Source organism: Lampetra planeri, unplaced genomic scaffold, assembly GCF_965212315.1.
Source record: "Lampetra planeri unplaced genomic scaffold, kcLamPlan1.2.h2 scaffold_135, whole genome shotgun sequence".
Taxonomy (NCBI): Eukaryota; Metazoa; Chordata; class Hyperoartia; order Petromyzontiformes; family Petromyzontidae; genus Lampetra; species Lampetra planeri.
In genome coordinates, this window is record NW_027614067.1 from 132884 (window position 1) to 153982 (window position 21099).

The following is a 21099-nucleotide window of genomic DNA, read 5'->3' on the forward strand; positions in this document are numbered from 1 at the left end:
TATTTTATCGACCCCCGCAGGGATGATGGGCTGAATCAACCACCACCCCCCCCCCCCCCCATGGTATCATCATCATCGCCATCATCATCTTCATCATCACCACCATCATCATCTCCATCATCTCCATCATCACCAGCATCTCCATCATCATCTCCATCATCATCTCCATCATCATCTCCACCACCATCATCTCCACCATCATCATCTCCATCATCTCCATAATCATCTCCATCATCATGCGTTTAATTAAATTCAGTAAGATTCTAAAATATGAAAAAAATACTTTGGGAAAGAGACGGTGACGGGAGGAGGGAATTTATTCCAAAGTGGAGCGGTGCAAGAGAAGAGGCGGTATGGTGAACGGGTGGGTGAGCGGGTGGGTGAGTGAGTGGGTGAGTGGCTGGGTGGGTTAGCGAGTGGGTGAGCGAGTGGATGGGTGAGTGGGTGAGGGAGTGGATAAGTGGATGGGTGAGTGAGTGGGTGAGTGGATGACTAAGTCAGTGATTGGTGAATGAGGTAGTGATTGGGTGGGTGAGCGAGTGGGTGAGTGAGTGGGTGGGTGAAGGAGTGGGTGAGTGGATGGGTGAGTGGGTGAGGGAGTGGATAAGTGAGTGAATGGGTGAGTGGGTGGATTATTGATAGGTCTCACTCTGAATCAGTTGGGCGGCATTATATTTTCATCGGCTGCGTAACGCTCCTGTGTGGAAGCTACTTGGTCTGTCGCTTCAGAAGAACCTTCGAGTCTTCTCGGCCACAGACATGCCCTCCCTTTCTCTACGCGTGCGAAACGTGGAGCCCTCAAAATTAACATTTGCGCCGATTTGAAACATTCAGGCTGGCCTGCTTACGATCCATCCTGGGGTTAACCAGCAGGCTGGATTGTGTGAGGATCTCACAAATCCTTGAAAGACCTGGACACAGTCACATCGGTGAGCTCCTCGGGCAGGCAGAGGCTGCGTTGGCTGGGACACGGAGCCCGCATGCCGAACCACCGCATGCCCAAACAGATTTTGTTTGATTTTTTTACTTAAAACTTTCGTGACTGCAGGAATTCATATTCTTGGTTCTTTCGGTAAAGTCACGTAAATAAAAAAAAAATGAAATAAATATTTATTTAAAACGTTAAGATAATTTTTTACTTTATATAATTTTATTTTGATTGTATAATTCTTTTTTTGTTTCCTATTTACGTGACTTTACCGAAAGAACCAAGAATATAGATTTTGTTTGGCCGGGTAGAAGGGGGGGCTAAACGAGCGCGGCACGGGCTCGAGTGTAGGTGGAGCTGATGCGATACGGGAAGATGTGGAGCTGAGTGGACTGGTGCCAGCGGTGTCAAGAACGGCCTTGATGGTGAAGGCTCGTGAAGGACGCTGCTGGTCAGTTGGAGGCAGTCGATTATCTGAACCTGTCCTGGGCATCGCCTAGGTCGACTCAGCTCCAAATGAGAACCTGGTGCGGTGTGTAAACATCGCCACTAGGGAGACAAAGGCGGTCGGGCGTGGTGCTGGCCACCCACCCCCTCGTGTACCGTTCCGGCCTTCATAGGTGCTCGCTAACAGCACTTGCCCCTACAGTCTGTTAAGGCTATACGGGGGGTCTTTGTCTTTTGGGTGAGTGAGTGAGTGGTTGTGACATGCAGTGTGGAGAGCGGGTGGTTCAGTAAGTGGGTCAGTGAGTGAGTCAGTGGGTGAGTGAGTAGGTGAATGAGTGAGTAGGTGAATGAGTGAGTGTGTGGGTGGGTGAGTGTGTGGGTGAGTGGGTGAGTGGGTGAGTGAGTGGGTGAGTGAGTGAGTGAGTGGGTGAGTGTGTGTGTGGGTGAGTGAGTGAGTGGGTGAATGAGTGAGTGGGTGAGTGTGTGGGTGAGTGAGTGAGTGGGTGAGTAAGTGAGTGAGTGAGTGGGTGAGTGAGTGGTGAATGAGTGAGTGGGTGGGTGAGTGAGTAGGTGAGTGAGTAGGTGAATGAGTGAGGAGGTGAATGAGTGAGTGAGTGAGTGGGTGAGTGTGTGGGTGAGTGAGTGTGTGAGTGAGTGAGTAGGTGAATGAGTGAGTGGGTGTGTGAGTGTGTGGGTGAGTGAGTGAGTAAGTGGGTGAGTGGGTGGGTGGGGGAGTGAGTGAGTGAGTGAGGAGGTGAATGAGTGAGTGGGTGAATGAGTGAGTGGGTGAATGAGTGAGTGGGTGAGTGTGTGGGTGAGTGTGTGGGTGAGTGAGTGGGGGAGTGGGTGAGTGTATGGGTGAATGAGTGGGTGAGTAAGTGAGTGAGTGGGTGAGTGAGTGAGTGGGTGAGTGAGTGAGTGGGTGAATGAGTGAGTGAGTGGGTGGGTGAGTGTGTGGGTGAGTGAGTTAGTAGGTGAATACGTGAGTGAGTGGGTGAGTGAGTGAGGCAGTGGGTGAGTAGGTGAATGAATGAGTGGGTGAATGAGTGAGTGAGTGGGTGAGTGTGTGGGTTAGTGAGTGGTTGTGTAAGTGGGTGCGTGAGTGGGTGAGTGAGCGGATGAGTGAGTCGGTGGGTGGGTGAGTACGTGGGTGAGTGAGTGAGTGGGTGAGTGAACGAGCGTGTGGTTGTGTCACGCATTGTGGTGGTTGGTGGTGGCTGTGGACACAACACAGGTGAAGGAGGCATCAACGAGTTCACAGTAAGCAAGGTAACAGTCGTAGTGTAGCGATGAAGGAGTGACAGTGATGACGATGACGGTGATGCTGTTCATCGTATAAGAATCGCCCCCCCTCCCCCACCCGTGTAACCGCTAAGGATTTCGAGAGTCGGAGTTGCACGAACTCACCTGCGTGGCCACATCAACCTCACCTGCGAACCCTCGCGCCGTGCCCACAACGCGGTTCGACCCCCTCCCCCCAGACGCCGGCGCTCAACGCGGACGACAAAATGCCTCGGCAGAAGCGGTGAGTGGCTTCGGTGAGTGAGTGACAGAGATCCCCCGTGTAGCCTCTAACAGACTGTTGGGGCAAGTGCTGTTAGCGAGTAGCAGCAGCGCCTATGAAGGAGACAAAGACAAAGCTCCCCCGTGTAGCCTCTAACAGACTGTTGGGGCAAGTGCTGTTAGCGAGTAGCAGCAGCGCCTATGAAGGAGACAAAGACAAAGCTCCCCCGTGTAGCCTCTAACAGACTGTCGGGGCAAGTGCTGTTAGCGAGTAGCAGCAGCGCCTATGAAAGAGACAAAGACAAAGCTCCCCCGTGTAGCCTCTAACAGACTGTCGGGGCAAGTGCTGTTAGCGAGTAGCAGCAGCACCTATGAAGGAGACAAAGACAAAGCTCCCCCGTGTAGCCTCTAACAGACTGTCGGGGCAAGTGCTGTTAGCGAATAGCAGCAGCACCTATGAATGAGACAAAGAGAAAGCTCACCCGTGTAGCCTCTAACAGACTGTCGGGGCAAGTGCTGTTAGCGAGCACCTATGAAGGCCGGCACCGTGGCGAACGTGGGGGGGGGGTCGGTGACCCAGCATCACCAACGACCGGCCGCCTTTGTCTCTCCCGTGGCTGATGTTTAATGCATCGCACCAGGCACCCATTTGAGGCTGAGTCGACCCAGGGGAGGCTCAGCACCGGTTCAGATAATCGTCACTGGCGGAACAGACCCAGGTGGTGCCATGGGTTGACCGACTGAGATGACTGGCAGATGACTGGGACGCCACGGTGACTAGGAGATGTTAACTCCCTCGCCTGGTGTACAGGAGGTCTTGGGATCGATCCCAAACCCAGACGACGCCTGCTGTATATTTGGAGTTTGTGTCTCTCATCACGATCACGGTGGCTAGGAGATGTTGACTACCTCGTCTGGTGTACAGGAGGTCGTGGGTTCGATCCCAAACCCTGACGACGCCTGCTGTATATTTGGAGTTTGTGTCTCTCATCATGATCACGGTGGCTAGGAGATGTTGACTACCTCGTCTGGTATGGAGGAGGAGCCTGTGGGTTCGATCTCAAACCTTGACGCCTGCTGCTGTGTATTTGGAGTTTGCGTGTCTCTCTCTCTCATCATCATCACGGTGGCGAGGAGATGTTCACTACCTCGCCTGGTATGCAGGAGGTCGTGGGTTCGATCCAGACCCTGACGACGCCTGCTGCTGTATATGTGGAGTTTGCGTGTCTCTCTCTCTCTCCACGTGGTCGCGTGGATTTTTCTTCGGGACCTTCATTTGTTCTTCCCTCCACATGTAGAATCAACGTCACGCATTTCGCGTTGTTGGCTGCGATAAAATGTCCTCGTGACGATGACGACGATGACGCGAAGCCACCACTTCGTTGAGCTGTCGTTTGTGACTGCCAGCCAGGTCGCTTCTGAAAAAAATTACCTTCCTGTATAGCAGCTCAGTGGAGCCTTATCTGGTTAAAAAAGAAGAAGATGCCTTAACTCAGTGATTCTTGATTTTTGTTGCAGCCTTACACCCCTGGTTCTCGATCGTTAAACACATTCTAACAACGTGAATAACTACACCGGGGTTTGATGAAACGAAGTAAGTTGTAACTTGAGTTGCCCGTGCTCGATTCGTGTTTTCCATTATTTACCTTCTAGAGCAGGGGTGGGGGAAACTTTCTTCTGCCAAGGGCCGTTTGGATATTTATAACATCATTCGCGGGCCATACAAAATAATCAACTTAAAAAATTAGCCCGCTATATTTGGTCAAACATTTAATTAACTCGCCCCTAATGCGATGGGCTGGAACCGCTTCTCTTCGGCGAGGCGTGGTGATGATGTTAGCTGCTGCTGTTGATGATGTTGCTGCTGCTACTCGCAACTGCTTTGCCAGGTTAGCTCCTGAGATTTATTGAATTTCCAGTCCCGCCTGCGGTTGCCTTGGCAGGGCCACATCAAATGATGTCGCGGGCCTCATACGGCCCGCGGGCCGGACGTTCTCCACCCCTGTTCTAGAGAGAGGGGGGGAAAAATCTGACCACGTCTCGCCACCCCCAGAAAGGGCACCTCGCAACACCCCAGGGGGTCTGCGTGCCCCCCACCCCCCACCAGCTAAACAACAAGCGCCGCTCTCCACTAAACACGTACAATGCGCGTGACGTCACGAGCCCCCCCAGATAAACAACAACCACCGCTCTCCACTAAACACGTACAATGCGCGTGACGTCACGAGCCCCCCCAGATAAACAACAACCACCGCTCTCCACTAAACACGTACAATGCGCGTGACGTCACGAGCCCCCCCAGATAAACAACAACCACCGCTCTCCACTAAACACGTACAATGCGCTTGACGTCACAAGCCCCCCCCACCACCAGCTAAACAACAACCACCGCTCTCCACTAAACACGTACAATGCGCGTGACGTCACGAGCCCCCCCCCCACCCCCCTAGGGACAGGTGCAGCACAGAACAATCGAGCAGGGAGCGCCAAGTGTGACTCCCATTCCCACGTGTCACCCGCGCGTGCGATGGGGGAGGGAGAGGGAGGGGTGTCAAGGTCGCCCTCTGCGGAGTAAGAGGCTCGTAAAAGGACGCAATTCCTGGGCAGTGCCAGGCTAGGTGCACCTTGAGGCTACTGGTCAGTTGGAGGCAGTTCCACCGCCCCCCCCACGTCTCCATCAGCAGAGGAGCGACTGCTCACAACAACGAGCGGAGCGCCGGGCGGATAAAACGCGGCAAGTTGGCACAGTGAGGGGTACAGGCGTTGCATCTGACAGCCATCTCGGTCAGTCAACCCATGGCACCTGCTGGGTCTGTCCCGTGACTTCATCCTGCACCTAGCCTGGCACAGCAGCACAAACCATGGCACCTGCTGGGTCTGTCCCGTGACCTCCTGTCAGCAACGAGCCCTCGACACTTCATGTGGCCCCAACAGTCTGTTAGAGGCTACACGGGGGATCTTTGTCTTTGTCTCCTTCATAGGCGCTGCTCATACGCGCTAACAGCACTTGCCCCGACAGTCTGTTAGAGGCTACACGGGGGATCTTTGTCTTTGTTGGGTAGGGGCGGCGGCTATGAAGATTAGAGGTGGAGGCAGGAGAGGGGGGACGGTGGTGGCGTGGAGGTGAGGATGACATGACGACATTGATGATGATGTTGGTGATAATGATGACCTCCTGCACACCAGGCGAGGTAGTCAACATCTCCTAGCCACCGTGATGATGATAAGAGAGAGAGAGACACGCAGACTCCAAATATACAGCAGCAGGCATCGTCAGGGTCGGGATCGAACCCACGACCTCCTGTATACCAGGCGAGGTAGTCAACATCTCCTGGCCACCGTGATGATGATGAGAGAGAGAGAGACACGCAGACTCCAAATATACAGCAACAGGCATCATCAGGGTCGGGATCGAACCCACGACCTCCTGTATACCAGGCGAGGTAGTCAACATCTCCTAGCCACCGTGATGATGATGAGAGAGAGAGACACGCAGACTCCAAATATACAGCAGCAGGCATCGTCAGGGTCGGGATCGAACCCACGACCTCCTGCACACCAGGCGAGGTAGTCAACATCTCCTGGCCACCGTGATGATGATGATGAGAGAGAGACACGCAAACTCCAAATATACAGCAGCAGGCGTCGTCAGGGTCGGTATCGAACCCACGACCTCCTGCACACCAGGCGAGGTAGTTAACATCTCCTGGCCACCGTGATGATGATGATGAGAGAGAGACACGCAAACTCCAAATATACAGCAGCAGGCATCGTCAGGGTCGGGATCGAACCCACGACCTCCTGCACACCAGGCGAGGTAGTGAACATCTCCTAGCCACCGTGATGATGATGATGAGAGAGAGACACGCAAACTCCAAATATACAGCAGCAGGCGTCGTCAGGGTCGGTATCGAACCCACGACCTCCTGCACACCAGGCGAGGTAGTCAACATCTCCTGGCCACCGTGATGATGATGATGAGAGAGAGACACGCAAACTCCAAATATACAGCAGCAGGCGTCGTCAGGGTCGGTATCGAACCCACGAACTCCTGCACACCAGGCGAGGTAGTCAACATCTCCTAGCCACCGTGATGATGATGATGAGAGAGAGACACGCAAACTCCAAATATACAGCAGCAGGCGTCGTCATGGTCAGGATCGAACCCACGACCTCCTGCACATCAGGCGAGGTAGTCAACATCTCCTAGCCACCGTGATGATGATGATGATGAGAGAGAGAGACACGCAGACTCCAAATATACAGCAGCAGGCATCGTCAGGGTCGGGATCGAACCCACGACCTCCTGCACACCAGGCGAGGTAGTCAACATCTCCTAGCCACCGTGATGATGATGATGAGAGAGAGACACGCAAACTCCAAATATACAGCAGCAGGCGTCGTCATGGGTCAGGATCGAACCCACGACCTCCTGCACACCAGGCGAGGTAGTCAACATCTCCTAGCCACCGTGATGATGATGATGATGAGAGAGAGAGACACGCAGACTCCAAATATACAGCAGCAGGTGTCGTCAGGGTCGGGATCGAACCCACGACCTCCTGCACACCAGGCGAGGTAGTCAACATCTCCTAGCCACCGTGATGATGATGATGATGAGAGAGAGAGAGACACGCAGACTCCAAATATACAGCAGCAGCAGGCGTCGTCAAGGTCGGGATCGAACCCACGACCTCCTGCACACCAGGCGAGGTAGTCAATATCTCCTGGCCACCGTGGCACCCTTACACAATTGCGGCCCTCCTCTCTCGTTGTTAGCGAGCAATGCCCCCCCCCCCCCCCCCAGTGCTCTGAGCTGCGAGGGCATTAGCCTCTGGATGGCCGCACAAAAATCTGATAATTAAATCCATCTGTGCGACTGTTTGAGTGTCGCGCCTTTGGGGGGAGGAATTGGGGGGGGGGGTCTCCTTCCCTGGGACGAACAGATATCGACTACAATCTGTGGAGGTGGTGGTGGTGGAGGTGGTGGTGATGGTGGTGGTGGTGATGGTGGTGGTGGTGGAGGTGGTGGTGGTGGTGGAGGTGATGGTGGTGGTGGTGGTGATGGTGGTGGTGGTGATGGTGGTGGTGGTGGTGGTGGAGGTGGTGGTGGTGGTGGAGGTGGTGGTGGTGGTGGAGGTGATGGTGGTGGTGGTGGTGGTGGAGGTGGTGGTGGTGGTGGAGGTGATGGTGGTGGTGGAGGTGATGGTGGTGGTGGTGGTGGTGGAGGTGGTGGTGGTGGTGGAGGTGATGGTGGTGGTGGTGATGGTGGTGGTGGTGGTGGTGGAGGTGGTGGTGGTGGAGGTGGTGGTGGTGGAGGTGGTGGTGATGGTGGTGGTGGTGATGGTGGTGGTGGTGGTGGTGGAGGTGGTGGTGGTGGTGGAGGTGGTGGTGGTGGAGGTGATGGTGGTGGTGGTGGTGGTGGAGGTGGTGGTGGTGGTGGAGGTGATGGTGGTGGTGGAGGTGATGGTGGAGGTGGTGGTGGAGGTGGTGGTGATGGTGATGGTGGGGTCAAGTGTGGGTACTCCTAGCGGGCGTCGTAGTAACGACATTATAAGCTCGTTGGGGTTTGTGCGGCAATTGGTGAGAGCGATTTTTTGTGATCGCCAGGCCGCGTCTGAAGAAGCGATACTAAATAGCAGCTCAGCGAACACAACTAAAAACCGTTTATGGATTATTTTTTGCTATTGATTTAAATGTCCACGCGATCATGATTATGATGATGATAAGCTACTTTCGTTGAGCGATCTTTTGTGATGGCCAGGAACGCCTCTGGAGAAGCGATACTAAATAGCAGCTCAGCGAGGACTTAGCTGACAACATAAAATAGTTTATGGATTATTTGGCTGCTGATTTAAATGTCCACACGATCATGATGATGATGATGATAAGCCACTTTCGTTGAGCTATCATTTGTGATGGCCAGGAACGCCCCTGGAGAAGCGATACTATATAGCAGATCAGCGGGGACTTACACCTGGTTAAATAAAAAAAATAGCTTCAATTTTTTTCGTTTAGTTTTATTATTGAATGCTACAAAAATAGCTTTAATTTAGCTTAAAAATTTTACCGTTTAGTTTTATTATTGGATGCTAAAAATAGCTTTAATTTAGCTTTAAAATGTTACCGTTTAGTTTTATTATTGGATGCTAAAAATAGCTTTAATTTAGCTTTAAAATGTTACCGTTTAGTTTTATTATTGGATGCTAAAAAATAGCTTTAATTTAGCTTTACTTTTAACCGTTTAGTTTTATTATTGGATGCTAAAAAAATAGCTTTAATTTATCTTACATTTTTTACCGTTTAGTTTTAATATTGGATGCTAATAAATAGGTTTCATTTAGCTTTACTTTTTACCATTTAGTTTTATTATTGGATGCTAAAAATAGCTTTAATTTAGCTTTAATTTTTTACCGTTTAGTTTTATTATTGGATGCTAAAAAAATTGCTTTAATTTATCTTTAACTTTTTACCGTTTAGTTTTAATATTGGATGCTAATAAATAGCTTTAATTTAGCTTTATATTTTTTACCGTTTAGTTTTATTATTGGATGCTAATAAATAGCTTTAATTTAGCTTTATATTTTTTACCGTTTAGTTTAAATATTGGATGCTAACAAAATTGCTTTAATTTAGCTTAACATTTTTACCGTTCAGTTGTATTATTGGATGCTTTGGTGGGGAGATGTGAACTACCTGGACCCGTGGTTCTTAACCTTTTAGTTCAGCCTGCACCCCACTTGGTTCTCCAGTCGTGAACAACAACAACAACGACGACATGTAACAATGTTAATAACTACTTCGGGGTTGATGTACCAAAGTAAAGTTGAATCTTGACTTAAAGCTTTCGTGACTGCAGGAATCCCTATTCTTTGGGTCTTTCGGTAAAGTCACGTAGATAGGTTCAAAGAAAATAACAAAAATATAACAAATAACAATAAATAAAAATAACAATAAATAAGAAATTAATTGTTATTTTCTTTGAACATATCAACGCGACTTCACCGAAAGACTCAATTAATACAAAGTAAAGTTGTAACTCACCTTGCCCGTACTGAATTTGTGTTTTCGATTATATTATTTTTCCACCTTCTTACAAAGCAATCTGCCCGTGTCTCGCACTGCGCCCCCAAGAAAGGGCATCTCGCACTGCCCCCCCCCGAACCACTTCTCGAGATCGTAAGCTGCCAACCCCGTTGAGCTACATCTGTGGCCACGTGGCCTCTGAAAAAGAGTCACGTGGCTCAGCGGAGCCTTACCAGGTTTAAAATAATAAATAGTTTTAGTTTTCGATTTAAAGCTTTCGTGACTGCAGGGATTCATCTTCTTGGTTCTTTCGGTAAAGTCACGTTCTACGTCACGTTCTACGTGACTTTACCGAAAGAACCAAGAAGATGAGTTTTAGTTTTGTTCAGTTTTACTCTCGTGGGGATGGGTCTCGTGGAGGCTGCTACCAGTCGGGCTCCTTCAGCCAGCAGTGGAGTGAGCTAAGCAGTTGCAGGGCTGCGCCTTCGTCTTCGAACGTGTTTTCGGTGGTGGTTGTTGTTATGAAACGCGGCGTGGATTCCCATGGGAACTTCTGGGACCATTGTCTCGTGAGGGCGAGGGGTATTATGGGTAGGAAATGTGTGTGTGTGGGGGGTGTGGGTTTATGTGTGTGGGTGTGGACCTTTGCCTTTCTGCGGTGTGTAAACTACGCCACGAGGGAGACAAAGGCGGCCGGGCGTGCGTGGTGCTGGCACACCCACAACCCCCTCGCGTGCCGTGCAGGCCATCGTATGTGCTCGCTAACGGCACTTGCCCCAACAGTCTGCTAGAGGCTACACGGGGGATCTTTGTCTTTGTGTGAGGAGCGGTGGCGCAGTGGTTAGCACTGCACTACCGCTATCAACACGGCAGGGACCCGAGTTCGATTCCCACTCACGTCGACCCAATATCAGTGGCGAATAATTAAACCGGTCGTGGGTTTCCCTTAGGTCGACTCAGCCTTAAAAAACGAGTACCTGGTGCGATGTGTAAAAAAAAACATCGCCACTGGGGAGACAAAGGCGGTCGGGCGTGGTGCTGGCCACCCACCCCCTCGCGTGCCGTGCCGGCCTTCATAGGTGCTACTCGCTAACAGCACTTGCCCCAACAGTCTGTTCGAGGCAACACGGGGGATCTTTGTCTTTGTCTCCTTCATAGGCGCTGCTGCTACTCGCTACTAACAGCACTTGCCCCGACAGTCTGTTAGAGGCTACACGGGGGAGCTTTGTCTTTGTTTCTTTCATAAGTGCTGCTGCTACTCGCTAACAGCACTTGCCCCGACAGTCTGTTAGAGGCTACACGGGGGATCTTTGTCTTTGTCTCCTTTGTAGGCGCTGCTGCTGCTACTCGCTAACGGCACTTGCCCCGACAGTCTGTTAGAGGCTACACGGGGGATCTTTGTCTTTGTCTCCTTTGTAGGCGCTGCTGCTGCTACTCGCTAACGGCACTTGCCCCGACAGTCTGTTAGAGGCTACACGGGGGATCTTTGTCTTTGCGGGGTGGGTGGATGGGGGTCAGAGTCACCATTTCCCGTGCCTCTCTATCAGCTTCCAGCATCTGGTCACACCACGCCCTTAGGGGCCGTGCTGAGCGGTGTAAAGGCGGGGAGGGGGTGGGTGGAGAGGGGGGGGGGCGCGGGGTGGGAGGCGTTCATCCAGCAGTGGAGAGATCATGGCTTCATCTTAATTATCCAGAAGAGCCACACCTGGGTGACGCAGCGGTTGTTTGAGATGTTAACTACCTCGCCTGGTGGACAGGAGGTCGTGGGTTCAGTCCTGACCCTGACGACTGCTGCTGTATATTTGGAGTTTGCGTATCTCTCTTTCTCTCCCTGTGGTGAGATGTTAACTACCTCGCCTGGTGTACAGGAGGTAGTAGGTTCAGGCCTGACCCTGACGCCTACTGCTGTATATTTGGAGTTTGCGTGTCTCTCTCTCTCCCTGTGGTGAGATGTTAACTACCTCGCCTGGTGTACAGGAGGTAGTAGGTTCAGGCCTGACCCTGAGGCCTGCTGCTGTGTATTTGGCGTTTGCGTGTCTCTCTCTCTCCCTGTGGTGAGATGTTAACTACCTCGCCTGGTGTACAGGAGGTCGTGGGTTCACTCCTGACCCTGACGCCTGCTGCTGTATATGTGAAGTCTGCGTGTCTCTCTCTCTCCCTGTGATCACTCCGTGGATTTATCTCTGGGTCCTCCCGGCATTTCCCCTCCACATTTCGAATCAATGTCACGCATTAATTCTAGATTTGAAGCTTTCGTGACTGCAATGATTCATATTCTCAGGTTTTTTCGGTAAAGTCACGTAGGTAAAAACATTAAAATTAATGAAAGTAAAATAAAACAAAACAAAATAAAATTCACGACGTTTCGGAGGCAACACAAGTCTCCGTCATCAGGTGGGACCGTCACAGCCGAATTAGCTGCATCAAGCTAATTCGGCTGTGACGGTCCCACCTGATGACGGAGACTTGTGTTGCCTCCGAAACGTCGTGAATTTTATTTTGTTTTGTTTTATTTTACTTTCATTAATTTTAATGTTTTTACCTACGTGACTTTACCGAAAAAACCTGAGAATATCAATGTCACGCATTTGGAGTATTTGGGCTGCTAAACATATCCACGTGACGACGATGATGATGATAAGCCCACTTCGTTGAGCTGATATCATTTGTGATGGCCGGGTGGCTTCTGAAATAAAGAGGTTCTTGATAGCTCAGTGGGTTCTTACGTGATAAAATTAATAAATAAAAATGTTTAGAATAGGTTTTCCTCTTTTTTCTGGCAACAAAACAGGTGTTAAGATCTTCTTTGGTTCTTTCGGTAAAATCACGTAGGGAGAAGAAAAACAATAACAGATCACGACGTTTCGATCGCCACACAAGCAACCGTCTTCAGGTGTGGCGATCGAAACGTCGTCATCTATTATTCTTTTTCTACCGACGTGATTTTACCGAAGCAACCAAAGAGTATGGATTCGTGCAGTGTACGGGAGCTTCAAATCAACCTTTTACAAGGGATCATGTTGCCAGAAAAAAAGTGGAAAACCTGTTCTCACATTTTGGTCCTGGTAAAGGAGGTCCCATGATAAAATGTTGTTCACTTAAAAAAAAAAGTTGAGTTAACAAGAAATTGTTCGGTAAAAAAAAATGTTTAGTTACAAAAATTCAATCTCGATTTGAAGCTTTCGTGACTGCAGGAATCCATACTCTTTGGGTCTTTCGGTAAAGTCACGTAGGTAGAAAATAAAATAAAACAAATCACGACGTTTCGATCGTAACACAAGCAACCTTAATCAGGTGGAACACCCTCAGCATTTTGTTCCAACTGATGAGGACTGCTCGTGTTGCGATCGAAACGTCGTGATTTGTGTTATTTTATTTCTACCTCCGTGACTTTACCGAAAGAACCAAAGAGTTTTTTAAAAAAATCAGCCGATTTCATGTTCGCTGTTCGGAGCGGGGAATTTATATCAGCCGGCCAAATCACTCCAAACGCGTGGCGACCTCGATTCTAAAGGGTGGAGGGGGAACCCCTGGAGGACCCCCTCGAGCAGAGGTCCACAACCTTTTTGGCATCTGCAGGGACCAGTTTCGTGGAAGACAACTTTTTCACGGACCGAGGGGGGGGGGGGAGTTCATCATTGGGTCTTACCCCCTTTTCAAAGAAGCTCTCCGGCGACGTTTGTTTTTTACTCATTTTGGCTACTAGGGGTTAGCAGCTTGTGGGCTGACCAACACTGTGACATGGTTTGGCCATGTTTGTTTGTTGTAGTACAGAGTTAGACTGATGGCCTTAATCTAAGTTGTCTTGTTGTTTGACTTGCATCCCACTGGAATTTTTGCACACAGCGTTGGTGTACCGTGTTTTTTCTGCAATATTTTGCTGTCTTTTCTTGGATTTTCTGTTTGCACTCAGTCACATATTCACTACAAGATGTTTTTTTGTTCATGTTTTTGTTTTTTGTTTGTTGCGGTTGCACCCGATTCAAGAGCCGAATGGCCCACAGGGCTATACACAATAAATGAACTTGAACTTGAGACAAGTGCGGGAAAGAGGCGCGGACGGAAGTGGTCAATAATAAAATCATGTGGGCCACGCGCGGCCTCACCGCTCTCACCTCCTGCTGCTGTGCGGCCCGGTTCCTAACAGGCCACGGGCCGGTAGCGGTCCGTGACCCGGGGGTTGGGGGCCCCTGATCTCGAGGATAAATCCCCGCGGTGTGTTGTGTGGTGACGAGACGCGGGCACCAGATGGCAGCACAGCAACTTAGCATCGCCACGTGGCGAAGCTGCTGCTGCTGATGCTGTTGCCGCTGTTACAGCCGCTGCTGTTGCTGCTGCTTGCTGCTGCTGATGTTGCTGCAGCTGCTGCTGCTTGCTGCTGCACCTGCTGATGCAGCAGCTGTTGCAGCTGCTGTTGCTGCAGCTTCTGCAGCTGCTGTTGCTGCTGCTGTTGCTCCTGTTTGTGCTGCTTCTTTTGCTGTTCCAGCTGTTGTTGCTGTTGCAGGTGTTGCTGTTGCTGCAGCTGCTGCTGTTCCTGCTGCTGCTGTTCCTGCTGCTGCTGTTGCTGCAGCTGCTGCTGCTGCTTCTGTTGCTATTGCAGCTGTTGCTGCTGTTGTTGCTGCTGTTACTGTAGCTGCTGCTAATGTAGCTGCTGCTGCATTGGCAACACCACTGCACCATAGACTCAACACTGCACCATAGACTCAACACTTCGTTTGTTGTTGTAACGTTCTAACCCCGTGCCCCTACTGGACGGCAGTGGTCAAAACAAATAAAAGAGCTTTACAGCTCATCGGATTCCCCCTCCAGTATCAGCGTTCAACAAATCTTCGGCTGATTTTGACATTCGACGTTTAACTTTAGTCGAGGCCACGTGCTCCGGTACTTTTTGTCCCCTGTCAATCACCGCGCTCCAAGCCCCTCCCCCTTCGCTCCAAGCCCCTCCCCGTTCGCTCCAAGCCCCTCCCCCTTAGCTACAAACCCCTCCCCCTTCGCTCCAACCCCTCCCCCTTCGCTCCAAGCCCCTCCCCCTTCGTTCCAAGCCCCTCCCCCTTCGTTCCAAGCCCATCCCCCTTCGCTCCAAGCCCCTCCCCCTTCGCTCCAAGCCCCTCCCCCTTCGCGCCAAAACCCCTCCCCTTTCGCTATAAGCCCCTCCCCCAACCCCTTATCGGCCCCGCCCATTATATATAAGCCCCTCCCCCCCCGCAGAGTCTCCCGCCACGGGCTGCGCGAGACGCGTGGGGGGTAGAAGAAGTTCGAGAGGCGAACGCGCGAGGCCACTCACGGCGGACCCCCCCCCCCGCGGGGTTTTCCCGCTTATTCGCGGCGCGGCTTAGAGAGAGAGCGAGAGAGAAGGAGGAGAAATAAGAAGGGGAAGGAACGGGGCGCGGGGTGGGGGGGGGTTAACTTTTAAAATATAAAATTAATAACGCGACGAATAAAAGCGCCGCGAATTAAACAACAAAAATGCCTCGAAATCGCGGCGCGTGAGGGGGGGAAATCGGCGAGATTCCGCGGCGGGGAGGTTTTGCACGATTTAGCCGTGAGGGAGAAGACGTGGATGGTGGTGGTGGTGGTGGATGGTGGTTGATGGTGGTGGTGGTGGTTGTTGCTGCTGTTGCTGCTGCAAGTTCGCGGCAATTTTGAACTCGCGGTGTTTGGGCCACTTCGGGGTGGAGAGCCATGCGATAAGAAGATGGCGGCGGCGGTGGTGGTGGCGAGCGGAGACCGCGGTGGTGGTGGTGGTTGTGGTGGTGGTGTAGGCTGTGGTGGTGGTGGCTCTGGTGGTGGTAGTGGCTGTGTAGGCTGTGGTGGTAGTTGTGGTGGTGGCTGTAGTAGTGGTTGTGGTGGTGGTGGCTGTAGTAGTGGTGGTGTAGGCTGTAGTGGTGGTGGTGGTGGCTGTAGTGGTGGTGGTGGTAGTGGTGGCTATGTAGGCTGTGGCTGTGGTAGTGGTGGTGTAGGCTGTAGTAGTAGTGGTGGTGTAGGCTGTAGTGGTGGTGGTGGTGTAGGCTGTAGTGGTGGTGTAGGCTGTAGTGGTGGTGTAGGCTGTAGTGGTGGTGTAGGCTGTAGTGGTGGTGGTGGTGGCTGTAGTGGTGGTGGTAGTAGTGGTGGCTATGTAGGCTGTGGTGGTGGCTGTGGTAGTGGTGGTGTAGGCTGTAGTAGTAGTGGTGGTGGTAGTATCGTGACGGCGAGAACAACAACATCGCTGCCACTGCCGGCTACGGTTGTCCGTAAAAATGAAGCCGACTACGACGACGACGACGACGATGATGATGATGCTGAGGATGAAGATGCTGATGATGAAGATGCTGATGATGATGATCGACGTCTGAGGGCTGCTGCTGCTGCGGAGACTTTGGATCTGAGCGCTGTGGAGAGAGACGCGTTGCCCCACCGCAGGTACCAGTCCAGCGTTCGCTGTGGTGGTCACGAGGATAACGAAAGTTTGGAGTGAATGGAAACACCTTCTTGGTTCTTTCGGTAAAGTCACGTAGAAGGGAAATAATAATAAAACATTACTTAATTAAAAGTGAGAATTTTATTGTTTTATTTTTATTATTTTATTATTCACCTTCTACGTGACTTTACCGAAAGAACCATGAAGATGAATCCCTGCAGTCACGAAAGCTTTAAATCGAAATGTAAATGGGAGTAGCCATTGGAACCTCATTTGCCAGTAAAAATATGATAATTGGTTTTTTACCCTTCTATCTGGCAACAAAACTGACACCTTTTTTTTACAAGGAGTCATGTTTGCATAGACGCCTTTTGGCGTCATCTGGTCCAACCCATGTGAGACTAGGCTCTAAGGAAAGCTGTCTCGGGTGTGGACCAATCAACTACAAGGACAGTGCACATTATCATAGTTATGTTTTTTTTTTACATTATGACTGCAGGTATTGTGGTCTATGCAAACATGACTCTTTGTAAAAAAGGTGTCAGTTTTGTTGCCAGATAGAAGGGTAAAAAAAAACAATTATAAATGGGAGTAGTTAATAATGGCAAAGTTGGGCTGTGGCGAAGCAGCTTATGAACCTCTCTGCGATTCGGAAGACGCTTAAAGTTTGAAAATCAAAGTACTTTAAGTTAAATAAAAGTTGCTTTTAATTTGTTATGTGCACGTCTCGTTAAGCAGCACTGTCGGCGTGTTTCCGCTGAACTTGCCGCGATTTCAATGTCAAATTATTAACTTGTTCACACCCCCCCCTCTCCCAGCTGTTCCAATAAGTTAAAATAATAACACGGGAAAGACTTTCCATCCAGCAGTGAAGCGAACATGACCAGCGATGCCGATTTTGCCACTTTATTATCGTGTATTTAATGTCTCCCCCCCCCCCCCTGCTCTTGACTTGTTTTAATTTCAAATGATTTAAGCGTCGTAATAATAATTATATTGTCGAGTGCTGTTAGCGAGCACCTATTAAGGCCAACACGGCAAACCCAGAACCGCGCCCGGCCGCCTTTGTCTCCCCAGTGGCGATGTTTACACATCGCACCGGGTACTAATTTGAGGCTGAGTCGACCTAGGGGGAGGCCTGGGACCGGTTCAGATAATCGTCACTGAGTGTTGTTGGCCGTGAGCTCTAATCGAACTGGGGTCGCCAGGTTCGTAGCGCTAACCGCTGCACCACCACTCCTCACTACTAATTCGTGTACCGTAGTTGCACACACGCACACACACACACGTGCTTTATCTTAATTTGAATCGGTGCTCCCAACGTCACGTGAGATTTGTTTACAGATTAATCAGGCACGTGGTGATTGGTCACGACGTAATTTGTGTTCAGAAGGAGGCAAACTATGTCACATTAGAACTGGAGGGGGTTGGAGGCCTTCATCCGGCAGTAGACTCATCAAGGCCGATGCTGGTGGTGATGTTATGCTGTGCGGCCGACGTACGTTACGCGTGTAGGGTTTGTGCGTGTGCCTCGTCACCTGCCCTTGTGTTTGGTGTTGTGTTTCGGTGTCGTCTTGCATTGTTTTATGCACCGTGTATGGTGCTGTGTTTACTCTCCCAGTGAGGTGTGCTGATGATGATGATGTTGTCATCACCGCACTCTCCCAGTGAGGGGATTGATGATGTTATTATTGCTCAACTTGCTTACCAAAGAAAGCCACCGCTGACTCTTCTTTCAGGAGGGTCCTGACAAGTTTATCTGGCGCCGCGGTGGCTAGGAGATGTTGACTACCGCGCCTGGTGTACAGGAGGTCGTGGGTTCTATCCCGACCCTGACGCCTGCTGCTGTATATTTAAAGTTTGCGTGTCTCTCTCTCTGTGGTGAGATGTTAACTACCTCGCCTGGTATACAGGAGGTGGTGGGTTCTATCCCGACCCTGTGACGCCTGCTGCTGTATATTTGAAGTTTGCGTGTCTCTCTCTCTGTGGTGAGATGTTAACTACCTCGCCCGGTGTACAGGAGGTCGTGGGTTCTATCCCGACCCTGACGCCTGCTTTTGTATATTTGAAGTTTGCGTGTCTCTCTCTCTGTGGTGAGATGTTAACTACCTCGCCCGGTGTACAGGAGGTCGTGGGTTCTATCCCGACCCTGACGCCTGCTTTTGTATATTTGAAGTTTGCGTGTCTCTCTCTCTGTGGTGAGATGTTAACTACCTCGCCTGGTATACAGGAGGTCGTGGGTTCTATCCCGACCCTGACGCCTGCTTTTGTATATTTGAAGTTTGCGTGTCTCTCTCTCTGTGGTGAGATGTTAACTACCTCGCCTGGTATACAGGAGGTGGTGGGTTCTATCCCGACCCTGTGACGCCTGCTGCTGTATATTTGAAGTTTGCGTGTCTCTCTCTCTGTGGTGAGATGTTAACTACCTCGCCCGGTGTACAGGAGGTCGTGGGTTCTATCCCGACCCTGACGCCTGCTTTTGTATATTTGAAGTTTGCGTGTCTCTCTCTCTGTGGTGAGATGTTAACTACCTCGCCCGGTGTACAGGAGGTCGTGGGTTCTATCCCGACCCTGACGCCTGCTTTTGTATATTTGAAGTTTGCGTGTCTCTCTCTCTGTGGTGAGATGTTAACTACCTCGCCCGGTGTACAGGAGGTCGTGGGTTCTATCCCGACCCTGACGCCTGCTTTTGTATATTTGAAGTTTGCGTGTCTCTCTCTCTGTGGTGAGATGTTAACTACCTCGCCCGGTGTACAGGAGGTCGTGGGTTCTATCCCGACCCTGACGCCTGCTTTTGTATATTTGAAGTTTGCGTGTCTCTCTCTCTGTGGTGAGATGTTAACTACCTCGCCTGGTGTACAGGAGGTCGTGGGTTCTATCCCGACCCTGACGCCTGCTTTTGTATATTTGAAGTTTGCGTGTCTCTCTCTCTGTGGTGAGATGTTAACTACCTCGCCCGGTGTACAGGAGGTCGTGGGTTCTATCCCGACCCTGACGCCTGCTTTTGTATATTTGAAGTTTGCGTGTCTCTCTCAATCTCTCCCCGTGGTCGTGTGGATTTATCTCCGGGTCCTGTGGTTTTTCCCTCCACATTTAGTAACGGGTGTCTAGATTATTTGGAATTATTTTGCTCCTGTCGATTGCCACATGCTGAGCCACTTCGTTGAGCTGTCATTTGTTGGCCAGGTCGCTTCTGAAAAATAAGCTAATGGCTTGGTGGACCTTCCCTAGTAAGATTTTTTACATTTAGTTTAGTTTTACTTGTACATATTTTAAAAGTGATTAGTTTACCTTGCCTATAATTTGCGCTCCTATCTTGTTTTTGTGTTACTTGTTATTGTAACGTTCTGACCCCCGTGCCCCTACTGGGCATCTTCATAGCTCATCGGATTTCCTCCGGCATCGATAAATATTCAGATTCCATACTCTTTGGTTCTTTCGGTATCGTCACGGAGCTAGAAAAATAAAATAAAACAAAAAATAATATATCACGACGTTTCTATCGCAACACAAGCGGTCGTCCTCAGGCGGAAAAAATAATCCAGCAGTGGAACTGCCGAACCAGCGAGAGAGCTGTTACAACAAGAGGTGATTTACATAATTTTTTGTTATATTTTATTTTTCTATCTCCGTTATTTGGATTCCTGCAGTCACGAAAACTTCAAATCAAGATATTCTGATTCCAATTATGAGGACGGCGGCGGAGCTTGATCCGCCAGTCACGCGGAACATCATAATTAAATTAGCGGGACACACTGGAGCGCGAGGCAATTATTTGCACGCACTTAGCGAGTTGTCACGCGGGACACACGCAAGCAAGCGTGTGTGCGTGCATGTGACACGCCTCTGTGAACGCGCTCGTTTGTGTCCTGAAATGCGCACAGCAGACTCTCGATTACCAATGACGGGCAGGATGGCCGCAGATGATTCAAAATCGCGGATAATACAAAAATATGACCATTTTCCACGGATGTCCGTGCCGAAAACTAACGATCGACCGATTGACGGTGCGCTCCCACACAGAAGAGTCGGCCAACGAGGCAGACAGCGGAGCCACAGCCAATCAACATCAATCAAACGCTGCCCCACTGTTGTAAAGATATTGCAACTACTGTATTGTAGAGGCGATTGCGTGGATTTCGGATTAACTGGAGCAACACATTTGTTCGGTTTAAGGCACCGTGTGACTAGCACCGTGCATTTCCAAAAGAGTAGCAATGTTGTATAACTGTTTTGAGGTGATTAATTTGGGCTAAAGGGAACATCCACGAGTTATTAATTCATGTCAAAATCTCAGGTGCCGCGGTTAATCCACAAATCGGATAAACTGCGCGCGGATAACAGAGAATCTACCGTGTATGCACATGAAAAGTAAAATTCTGCGGTGGTCAATCTCCCGCGGGAAAATGTATTATCGGGCTGCTAAGCGTGCGCGGGTGCAAAAATGCGATGGCGCTGTGGAATGCATGCCGACTTAAAAAACTAACAAGCATTCCCGCAGCGTGCATTGTTGAGCTAAACCCCAAATCGCGTGTGTTTTCAGAGGGATTAGAAAAAAATGCTGTTATCTTTAAAAACTATTTTTTTTTACTTTACCAGGTAAGGCGCCACTGAGCTGTGCAGTAGCTCTTTTTCAGGAGCGACCTGCCCATCACAGCTCAACGAGGTGGTTTATTATCATCACGTGGAAATTTACAGCAGACAAAGTCTAAACGCGTGCTTCGAAGTGTGGAGGGATTAATCGGAGGACCCGGAGATAAAATCCGCGTGACCACGGGGAGAGAGACACGCAAACTCC

General features: G+C 50.3%; 1 protein-coding gene across 2 annotated transcripts in view; it reads left to right on the forward strand.

Moving 5' to 3' along the window:
* Positions 1-21099, forward strand: part of MAP3K1 (mitogen-activated protein kinase kinase kinase 1) — an 80630-nt gene that overhangs the window by 797 nt on the left and 58734 nt on the right. Inside the window, exon 2 of one of the 2 annotated variants that reach the window (XM_078622151.1) lies at positions 2752-2900. In XM_078622151.1, the coding sequence (XP_078478277.1) occupies positions 2884-2900 (17 nt within the window). In that variant the 5' untranslated portion in view covers positions 2752-2883. Of the gene's footprint in view, positions 1-2751; positions 2901-15490; positions 16304-21099 lie in introns of those variants that run through there. The other variant, XM_078622150.1, reaches the window with a different exon arrangement.